The sequence below is a fragment of the Lactuca sativa genome, chromosome 6, assembly GCF_002870075.4.
Source record: "Lactuca sativa cultivar Salinas chromosome 6, Lsat_Salinas_v11, whole genome shotgun sequence".
Lineage (NCBI taxonomy): Eukaryota > Viridiplantae > Streptophyta > Magnoliopsida > Asterales > Asteraceae > Lactuca > Lactuca sativa.
The window spans coordinates 40,355,209-40,366,587 of record NC_056628.2 but is presented as its reverse complement, the minus strand read 5'-3'; the positions used below and the strand labels follow the sequence as shown (position 1 = coordinate 40,366,587).

General features: G+C 43.8%; 1 protein-coding gene across 1 annotated transcript; it reads right to left on the bottom strand.

The window, feature by feature from the left end:
• Nucleotides 1-7,750: 7,750 nt before the first annotated feature.
• On the bottom strand, nucleotides 7,751-11,051 carry LOC111876313 (uncharacterized). Its single transcript, XM_052764889.1, has 7 exons — nucleotides 10,418-11,051; nucleotides 8,896-10,014; nucleotides 8,478-8,832; nucleotides 8,344-8,405; nucleotides 8,167-8,243; nucleotides 7,983-8,067; nucleotides 7,751-7,924 (listed from the first exon to the last, which is right to left on the bottom strand). The coding sequence occupies exons 1-7, from the start codon at nucleotides 10,784-10,786 to the stop codon at nucleotides 7,886-7,888; spliced, it is 2,106 nt and encodes a 701-aa protein (XP_052620849.1). The 5' UTR covers nucleotides 10,787-11,051; the 3' UTR covers nucleotides 7,751-7,885.
• Between the last annotated feature and the right edge of the window lie 328 nt (nucleotides 11,052-11,379).

The window sequence follows — 11,379 nt, the reverse complement described above, 5'->3', positions numbered from 1 at the left end:
GGTTCCAAAAACTGTACCCCTTTGATCAATTTCATGGCCTAGTGACCAAAAAACCTTCGATTTCACTAAGAACCGGAACCCTAGTTCCAACAATAGTCGATTTTTGGTATTTGATTGAGAGAGAGAGAGAAGAACGATTGAAAGAAGGTAGAGGAGAGCATGGCGGGGTTTTTAATTTTTTCAGAATTTCATTTCCCCCTTTCCCCCACTATTAAAGGATGGAACGCGCGTTCCATTAAAAAATATAAAGCGACATCCTTAGACGACGCGCATTTTATTATAGGTGCCCTCCGTGTTTTTTTTAGACACTAATTTAAGGGCGCGCAATAATGCGTGTCTTCTATCCTTAAATTTTTTGAAGAGATGACATTTTTCTAATGTCACTCTCCTTTGCGTAACATAGATCAATGAGCATCGTATTTTGCGCGTCGTAAAAGGCCTTTTTTCTTGTAGTGATCCAATCATGCAGAGGTCTTTCTTGGAGACAGGATGCCCCACTCACTCCTGTCCCCTGATGGCAAAAACTAGAAATGGGATCTCCCTCCTTGAACTCCATAAGAATTGGGATCTAGACGAGCCCCAATCTGTCCTGAAACTATCCCGGCCTTAAAGGCCTCAAGATGACTGTCCATGAGCTCCACAATGGCCTCTCTAACCGAACCAAAAATCACTGGAGTCTGATCAATGATGTTGCGCGTGATCTCTGCGGAAATGAAATCCCTCATCTGATCATCAAGCTGCCCGGCTCCAAAGCCCGAGCCAGATCCCTCCTCGACTTCTGAACTGCTAACTGGTAGCTCGCGCAATGTCACCATGCTGAAAATATAACAATTTCTGATAAATTTACACACTACTGCTGAGGGATTTCTCACACACTCTACCATTCCCTGGTTTCGTCTTGGCCCCTCTTGAATCGAGTACGGATCCTCTGCTTTTAGTAGTATGGGCCCCTACTACCTTCCACATCTATCCATACTTTCCTCAAGAACTGCCTCGACTCCACCAAGTCGCTCTACTGCTACTGATCTCTGCTACTACCTTCCTACGCTTGCCCTAGGGAACTGCTGACTCCACCCAATCCAGTCCTCAGCTGCTGAAGGCCTCCTTGTAATGCCAATTAGCCACCACCTGAATACCATCACATGCAATGAGGCTCGGATAATCCTTCGAGTAAAAGTCTCATCCCTACAACGGTTAGACTCAAACGAGAGCTGCGCAGTAGGGCCAAATCCAGCACTCTAAGATTATTCAACCCTGATCACATGTGATGTGACGTATTCACCTAATGGCTAGCTCCCATCACTCAGAGTCCCACAAAGCACAAAGCAAGCAGCATTTGAATAAAGGAAACATACTCAGGCAAAACTATTCTCGTAACAAGAAACTGCACTAGCATACAATGCTAAGCTCATACTATCAGGCATAACCTACACAGGCTATCCTGCTACTGTCTACTCATTACTAGCATGAAATCCTTATCAAGCTGAACACATAAAGCAAGCACCTAAGGCATCATCCTAGGTCCTTAGTCCTATTCTAGCATGCTGTTCTACTGAAGCTGGAACTGAAAATGAAACTGAAACTGATACTGATAATCATAACATAACTTGTATGGGTAAATTGGGAGTACTTACTTGAGCTCGGCTGATTGCATGCACCACACCCTTTTCTCTTTTCAAAACACTTTTTACTTTTACTAAAACTCTTTTCTTTACACTTTTTCTAAAATTGTTTTCTTTTCTCAAAATTCTTTTGTAACTACGATTTTTCTTTTGAAAACTCTATACCACATTCCTTAGTTTGAGTTCAGGCACACTCGGAAGTGCGCCCGAATCCCTCAAACCAAGGCTCTGATACCAACTTGTAACGACCCAAAAATCACGACTAAAAATTTCTTTTAAAACATTACTAAAACTAGATTTATAAAAACGTATCATAAGTCAAACATAACTTTCGAGTATTAAATTCAAAACATAGTGTCATTATCAGAGTCAAACATTCCCAGGCTAACTGACTATGGTGTATGCTCTGCAATCTTCCCGAGCTCCTCTTTTGAAAACCGAGTACCTGAAACCAAAACTGAAAACCGTAAGCACGAAGCTTAGTGAGCTCCCCCAATCTACCACATACCACACAATAACATATAAAGCACATACTGGGCCTTGCCCACTGCATCAGACCGAAGTCCGGACTAACTGCGGCCTTGCCCCTACATCGGACCGAAGTCCGAAGCTGACTGGGACCTTGTCCCCTACATCGAACCGAAGTCCGAAGCTGTCATCGGACCGAAGTCCGAAGCTGACTGGGACCTTGTCCCCTACATCGAACCAAAGTCCGAAGCTGACATCGGACCGAAATCCGAAGCTGACTGGGACCTTGTCCCCTACATCGAACCGAAGTCCGAAGCTGACATCGGACCGAAATCCGAAGCTGACTGGGACCTTGTCCCCTACATCGGACCGAAGTCCGAAGCTGACTGAACATAGCATAAACATATCAACTAGCATAAACACATAAACCCTGTATGAGCCACGAAGGAATCAAACATACTAACTACTACATCGGACCGAAGTCCGAAGCTGACTGGGACATTCGTCCCCTACATCGGATCGAAGTCCGAAAACTACTGCTAGCTAAACAGGTCGGCATTGTGGCCTTAGTCCCGTTCCTACTGAAGGGAAACTCACCTGAACTGCTGAGCTCTGCTGATAAACCTCTGGCTGCTACTCGACAATCCCCTGAACCGCTGCTCCTCTAGCTCTCCGAGCTATCAATATACATATAACACTTAGTCTGACAGTCAACTAAGTCAACTCTGGTCAAAGTCAACCTTCCAGGTCAACCCTACTCGCCGAGTCCTCCTAATGACTCGCCGAGTTCATAAGCTCAGGGTCTTTCTATTCGCGACTCGACTCGCCGAGTCATTCTATGACTCGCCGAGTCCAACTAGTTCCAAGTCCTGTCCTATCCAACTCGCTGAGTCACCACCCGACTCACTGATTCGAGTCTCAACTCGAAGGGTTTGAGGTTTCGCGACCTGACTCGCCGAGTCCACTAATAGACTCGCCGAGTCCAAGGCAATCTTCAACCAACTCGTCGAGTTGTTCTTCCAACTCGCCGAGTTGATGCCTAACTTCATCCGACTCGACGAGCTTTTTATCCCACTCGTCGAGTTCCTCCTCATCTTCAAGATATTCGCCGAGTCCACTCGAAGGACTCGCCGAGTCTATTCAGTCCTTAATCCATGCAGTGGCTTTTCAAGCCAAACAGGGCTTCCAACTCATAGATCCATACTTCTAAGGCCTATCCCCCACGTAAAGTGGCAAACTTTACGTGTAGATCAAGAGATCTAGGCTTAAAACACATTCAAACTAGGGTTTATGGCAACATACTTCTTCAACATACCAAGGGCTGATACTTTAGGGGATTCTAGACCAAAACAAACATGGATCTGAGGTAGCAACCTCAGATCTGGACCTCTAACTCGAAATGGTTACTTATCATGCCCAAAATGTCCAAAACTCACACATGAGAATAGATCTAGGTGCAAAGGGATTCCAAGCAACAACTTATTACCTCCAATTGGTCTGAAATCTCTTTTCAATCCCGGATCTGAAGTCCCTTCTTGCACCTCCAAAGCCTTTCTTCCTTTTCCAAGATTTAGTGCACTCTTCAAGGCAAGATCTAGCTCTAAAACGGATATGGTGGCTAGGGTTTGGTGTTCTGGGGTAGAGAGGCAGTAAAGGAACCCTAGGAAGGAGAATGAGACGATTAAATAGGCTCCAAGTCCCGGATTTAGGGTTTTCCTCGTTCAGACCCAACTCGTCGAGTCTCCTTGGTCGACTCGTCGAGTCGGTCGCTTACACCTCGACCTGGATCCCGCTCGGACTCGCCGAGTCCCTCCATGGACTCGCCGAGTCTCCCCTTAAAATTGAGGTCTTCTTTCTTTTCTTGACTTTCCAAAATTTGGGCTGTTACAACTCTCCCCCACTTAAACTAAACTTCGTCCTCGAAGTTTGCTATGACCAACTGTCCTACGAACTGCCTCCAACTCTCTATCTGGAAAACTAACACCGTTGTGTCCATCACTCCATCCACTCACAGTGCTGGTCACTACTGTTGGTACATACTGAATTCTTCTCCTTTCCCTAATTTCCTCAATGTTACTTCTTCCGACTGAGAATTCTGTACCCCTCATCCGCCTACTGGATGCATTGAGACCACTCTGGTCCAACTAATCTACCGCTATCTGAGTTACCGGACTCCCACCGGTCACTACATTCCATCGCGATCTCCTAGTCGCTTCCAGCGACTCCTGAAGATACTTCGACTATCTATAACTATTCTATCCATTCTGCCGCTCATACTGAAACGATGCTGCTGGAAACAGCTTGCTTATATCCCATCTGATTACTCAACTCCTACTAACTCGAGCTTTCCTTCCTAAAAGAAAAGCTACCTGCCTAGCTATCCTTACAGATCACTTACACTTGGCAGAAGGCTCAACTGATCCTGATGAGAGAGACTTGCCATTTCCAAATCAACCAACTATACCGTCAACACTTGCATTCCAACACAAATACTAATACTGTCCCAAAACTCTGAAACCTTCCAAACACTGAACTGCCTGCAATACTGAACATGCCTGAAACTCTAAACTGCCTGAAACGCTGAACCGACTGAAACGCTGAATGGCCTGAAACACTGAACTGACTGAAACACTGAGCTGCCTGAAACACTGAGCTGCCTGAAACACTGAGCTGCCTGAAACACTGAACTGACTGAAACACTGAGCTGCCTGAAACACTGAACTGGCTGAAACACTGAGCTGCCTGAAACACTGAACTGGCTGAAACACTGAGCTGCCTGAAACACTGAACTGGCTGAAACACTGAGCTGCCTGAAACACTGATCTGATTGAAACACTGAACTCCAACCCAACTGTGGAGTCAAGGGACTCCTCACTTAGTCGCTTCCACGACTTCTGAACGAAATCTTCCTCTAGGACTAGTTTCCACTAGTTATCCTATCACTGTGGCTCTAGCAACCTTCCGATCCAACCGATCGGGTCCATACGTCACATCCTGACATGATCAATTCCACGACTAACAACATGATGGCTCCCAGACTGACGGTAGCCCTTAATATACCCGAACCCCAATGGTCCACTGCTACTCTGATCTCATAACTGATGTGACGATCTATAGCCAAAATTGCTGACTTAGCCATAACTGAACCATTTGGGAAACCCGAAATCTAACCCGTGGATTCCCATATCCTCACCGCTGCACCCGAACTGGTGGGTACTACTGCTTTCCCGCATCTAACACGCGCTCATGCTACCTACCAATCTGATAAAGGCTGCGACTACGCTCGCGGACTTACAACTCTCTAATACTATCTGGCTGCTAGTGAATGCTACGGCTACCCCCGCAGACTTACAACACCACTACTACTATCTGACTGCTAGTGAATGCTACGGCTACCCCCGCAGACTTACAACACTACTATTGCTATCTGACTGCTAGTGAATGCTACGGCTACCCCCGCAGACTTACAACACTACTACTACTATCTGACTGCTAGTGAATGCTACGGCTACCCCCGCAGACTTACAACACTACTACTACTACTATCTCGAGAACATCCTGACTATCCCTAGTCCCGCTAGTGATTCCTCATCCCGATTTCCCAAAAACAGCCCTTAGTCTTTGAATACTGCATCATTCTTGACATCTTATATCCTTGATATACTTAGAGCTTTGTCGAGGAACTCTTCGGCTTGGTTCCCAAACCAACCGTCTACTAATCCGGATACAAGAAGCTTTCGTTGGGAAGTTTCCAAACTCCCAACTCCTGAATCCACGCAATCCTGCATGCTGACTCTGCCACTGGCTACTAATACGAAAACATCTCCTGCTAACCGTTCTCAGGATCCCCATTCCGACTCACTTGAGCCTCTACAGGTGGTCCTCTAATCCTGGATTCTCAACCAGCTTCTAATCATCTTGATTACATGAACTAATTGTTGGGAAGGTCCTCGAACTCCCAAATCTGAACTCCTCAATCCATCGATCACCGTGCTACAATCACTTCAGAGGCCGCGCAATCATTCTGAGTCTACGTGGCTCTTATTCTTGTATACTTGGAAGGGTTCTCCCCCACTTGGATTCGACTAGATCCTTACTGCTCACTGGTCGAAAGGATTTCCAACCTTCCTTTCATTAGAAGGGCGATATGCTGATCGCCGACGTTTACCCTTGCCAGCGCTCCAACTAACTCCTGCCAGGTCCGCACCCTTCCTGCTATCTGACTGAGCACCCTTCGATCCTTAACTGTAATTGCTTTAGGGACTACATCCCGAGAATCTGCGTTTGGGGTGCACCTGCCCAACCCACTTTCTTACTGACTGCTAGCTACTCCACTAAAAACTCTGAACTATCACAACTGAGAATATAACTGATCATTACTCGACTGACGCCCTCCGCAAGTAGTAAAGCACAACTGCATCTTACACATACATGCTACAGGTACTGAATCCGAAATAACCTGATCTAGAGGGAACGACCTCCAATTCACTATTCGAATTCCAAGGTATGCAGATGGCATAAAACTCATCCACGAGCAGGTAATGCAGCAACATAACAATAATATCACAATAATAGATGACAGAAAAGCAAAAGATACATACCTCCATCACTCAGTGCTGCTCGAATCCCTGCTGAAATCTACCGGAAAACTCAGCTCCGAGCCGTAGGCGCCCTTGCCCGAACCTGATGTCCGTTGGTGGCTCTCAAAGTCCCAGGGGCAGGAGCTGACACCTGTCCTGCTGTAAACAAACTTGGACAGTGGGCCTTCTTGTGGCCTCTCTGACCGCAATGGAAACATAACGGATCAAGTCCCCGGGCGATGGTAACCACACAGTCTCCGCTAAAATGACCAATCTGGCCGCACTTGAAACATCCAGCATCGCCACCACTTCTATGTCTGCACACACCCATGTGCGTCCTTCCGCACTTCCCCATCAACTGCGGCCCTGATAGTTCCTCGTCCTCAAATCCGAACCCTTGAGCCTCTTACCCGAACCTGTGGCTACCTGAGTCTCATCCGTTTTCCTCTTCCTTTCCGACTCCCTGCCCGCCAACTGAACAACAGCTGCCTGATCCTGGAGCCTCTCGATCAATCTATCAGTGATCCTCACGACCATGTCGGGCAGATTCTCGCGAATGGCTTGCGAAACTTCCTCAACTATCCACTACAAGAAAAAAGGCCTTTTACGACGCTCATTGCGCGTCGTAAAACGCTCAGACGACGCGCAAATGCGCGTCAAGGAAGGCCCTGTCATAAAGAGAGACGACGCGCTTTTGCGCGTCATCTATAGACGACGCGCATTTACGACGCTCATTTATGACGCGCATTTACGACGCGCGGTTATGACACGCAATGCGTATCAAGGAAGGCCCTGTCATAAATGAAGACGACACGCATTTGCGTGTCGTAACCTTACGACGCGCGTGTTTATGACACGCAATGCGTATCAAGGAAGCCCTTGTCAAGAAAGGCCATGTCATAAATGAAGATGACACACATTTTTGCGTATCATAATTTTAAATGTTCTAAAAAAAATATATTTATATATTTATTAATTTTTAAATTAAATTTGCATTTAATGTCTCATAACAAGAAAATAAAATACCATATATAAAAAATACTATCCATTACATAAAATTTTTTGTCATACAAATAACAAACTGTATTTTATATTCATACATATGATTACATTATTCATTAAAAAAAACATATACATACATCTTCCCCTAAAATGTTATTACATGATGTTGGCCACTTCATTGATGGATCACCAAGAGGAAAAACAACAACTAACCTAAATGTTCCATGATGTGCCGATACTCATGTCCTGTAACTTTAAATAATAATAAATATTAATTGGAAGTAGTGATAAGTTATTAAATCAAACATACCACACCAACACTGTTTTTGACAAGATTGCCTCTGTTTTCTGCACTTGCTTGATGTAGCATCTGTTTCACAACCAATCCCCCCATGCTGCAATACAATATAATAATATATTAACAAGAATACCAAAATGGCTAAAAGAGAAATTCTTCTGTTTTTTCTCTTTCATTCTTAATTAAATATTTCAACCTATGAGTTACAAATACAACAGGTCGATCTCCAATACGTGCTGCAATAAGCTTTTCCAACAGCATCGAGCTAACTTCCTACAAAATTTCACATTCCAATTTATTTACATTTCCAATAACCAAACATCTCCAAATCTCATTTATTTTTTAAATATATTTCTAATAACACACCACAAACCTGAAGAGGCAAGCTTGATCCAGACCATTGTGTAAGATTCGTCTGCAAAACAAAAGATATAACTCAAACTTCATTTACAGTTTACAATCATGTTTTTATACAAAAACAATTTATAATTTTATATAATCACAAACCTTGTGCATCATATGCTTCAATTGCTGATAACTTCTCATAATCATCACTTAATAAAAAGCGGCGTAACAGAGGAATTATGCCATAATCGATTATTTTCTTTTGAGAAAATAAATCATCACTGCAGATTTCTGTCATTGCTTTGATAGCCTTTAAAGTTGCAAGTGCAGAATCTAAAGCATTCACTTTAGGGATATTTCCTTTCTTTAGATTTTTGTATGTGTTAATAAATGGTTCAAGGGTAAGAAAATCTTCCAAAGCAAATGAATCACCATTGACTGCTAAGTTGACCACAGCACTAGCCAATTGGTTCACACTTTGGGTACCAGAAAGTACATTTGCCTGATCGATTTGTGTCTGCAAGAGAAGGGTATTTCCGTAAATTACCATAAACAAAAAAAAAGTAACAATGATACAAACCTTGACTTTGTCCCTAGGTTGAGCACTCCCTTTAAGAGATAACTTTCTGGATTTGAGAATGTCTGAAAGCATAATAGCTAACCAACCTTGGGAAATGGGAATGGAAGAAGGCCCATAGTCTTCACAGATACGAGAAAGGATTGTGATTGCAGAAGATCTAATAGCATCAGATGAAATTTCCCTAAATACCCATGGAAGCAGAATGCAAGACCACTTTTGTCCTTCTTCAAGAGACAAACGCATGTCCCCTGAACAGAGTGATTCCAACCCTTTTGCTAATGATTCTTGAACAGACTTATGATTCATAGTCCTTTTAGCAGTCTCCCTCATTAAATGAAGACCTTTTTCCATAACTACCCTTTGAGCACCAGGGCACCTCTCGAGAGATAGTAAAAATGCAGATAAAGCCACACGAGTTAAAGAGATATCATCGGCTTTGCTTGCTTGAGAAACGGTTGTAAGAAGGGTAGAACTCCAATCAGAAACAAAATCATTCATGGGGAGATTTTCGTCTTTTAACAACAATTGAGCTACTAAACTCCCGTGAAATTTCACGGATCTTTCAGGAGCAATCAATGCAGACATGACAGCATGTCCATTGAAGTCGAGTTCTTGGATATGGGATCTATTTACATCTGATGCCATTGCCCAATTTTCTAAAGCCCATGCAGCAAAAGCAACAGCAACATGTTGTGAATGCAAATCATCCCATAGTCCAGGGATAACAGTTGTGTTTACAGAAGAAGTGTTGTTTAATTTGTTGAAAGATGATGAGTTGTGAGTGACTTTAGATTCATCTAACTCCATTGATCGATTGCTTGTAGAAAGACCTACAATTGAAGTGCCTCCAAGAACTTCCATTCCAATGCCCTTTAATCCAGTTCCATCATCATCATCCTGGCTGCTGCCAGGTGGCTCATCCATGTGCATGCCACCTTCTTCAATAACTTCAAGTGCAGCTGCAATATCTCTCATTGCTGCAGTTCCTGATAGCATGGGCTTAAGTTTGATTTTGTCCACATTGTCACAATTGGAAGTGACAATATCCATGATTGCTGCAACAAGCATGCTTCTGCCTTTTGAAGGGTCAGAAATGTCAAATGAACTTCGCCTTGGGTGCTGCTTTCATGAAAATGCTATATCAATATGATAAAAAGTTATTCTGGATAAACTTATATACATTAGAAAATTAATCAAAATCCTAACTTCCCAAACAAGCTATGATTATGTTATTTATGCATGTAGCTTTAGTAGGGTGGACAAATAGCACATCTAATAATTGTTGCCTAAACTACAAAATCAAATACTACTTATTCTGATACACCAATTAAAGGAGAACTCACTGAGTCCGGTTGGAGCTCATTCAACATTAAGGATTTAAGGCCACTAACAGGATTAGTAAATCAACAATTAAGAATATAACTATAAGCTACTTTTTGGGGCACACCATTACTCTTGCATTTACTAACACAAGAAACAGCAAAAGAGAATATGGTGTTGTCCAATGATGACAGAATTATACCTTTTTGGATTGATGAGGTTGAGCAAAGAATATGAACCTGAGAAGATTGGGAATGGCATGACGCCTCCCAAGAACCGCCTCCGACACATTAGGGTCAGCAATCAAGTACGCTAAAGCCCTAGCCGACTCGGCCTGAGTCCCATAATTTCCCCCTCCGGACAATGCCACCGACTCTAATAACCAATCCAACACCACACCACCGCCAGCACCAACAATCGCAGCCCTCCGGCTCTCATTTGCCGCCACAATATCCGCCAATAACGCCGCAACCCTAACCTCAAACCCTGACCAAACTTCATGGTTAGCCGAAGACAAAACCGAATGAAGAGATTTCCATAGAACCGACGCCGCAACGCCGGTATGCTTCATCGTATTCACAACTCTCTTAAACGACTCCTTCGACCGGTCAATCGCGTGTTCGTAATCATCAAGAAAACGTTTCTTCTTCGCTTGTTCTTCCTTAATTTCGCTGTCATCAAATATGATAACGGATGATGCAGCAAGAATTGCGGCAGCGGATATTATAGTCGCGGATAATGCAAAGCGAGAAGTGCCTGATAGAGGAGATAGAGTCCTAGGGCGGAGGCGGTGGAGAACCAATGGCGGTGGCGGAAGATCATCTTGTGAATGTGAACTATTGAGGAGTTGCGGCTAATCGGTTGAGATGATGGTGGAGCTTTTCCCTTGACGCAAAACCCTCCATGGTATCAAGCTCAATCTTTGTAGCCCTACGATCTGCCATGTCCAAATCACTCTAAATTTGTAGTTGTGATACAGCTCTTCTATTGATTGAGAGGCTGAGAAAGTACTTGAGGAACTGAAGATCGAGGGAAGTAGATGAAGGGTTTTTGAACTGAAACCCTAGTTCCAACAATAGTCATGGTTCCAAAAACTGTACCCCTTTGATCAATTTCATGGCCTAGTGACCAAAAAACCTTCGATTTCACTAAGAACCGGAACCC

Coding starts and splice junctions, on each gene's coding strand:
- LOC111876313 (XM_052764889.1), bottom strand. CDS start 10,786: ATGAAGCATACCGGCGTTGCGGCGTCGGTTCTATGGAAATCTCTTCAT. Junction 10,015..10,417: donor AACCTCATCAATCCAAAAAG/GTATAATTCTGT, acceptor TCATGAAAGCAG/CACCCAAGGCGAAGTTCATT. Junction 8,244..8,343: donor GATCAAGCTTGCCTCTTCAG/GTTTGTGGTGTG, acceptor GAAATTTTGTAG/GAAGTTAGCTCGATGCTGTT.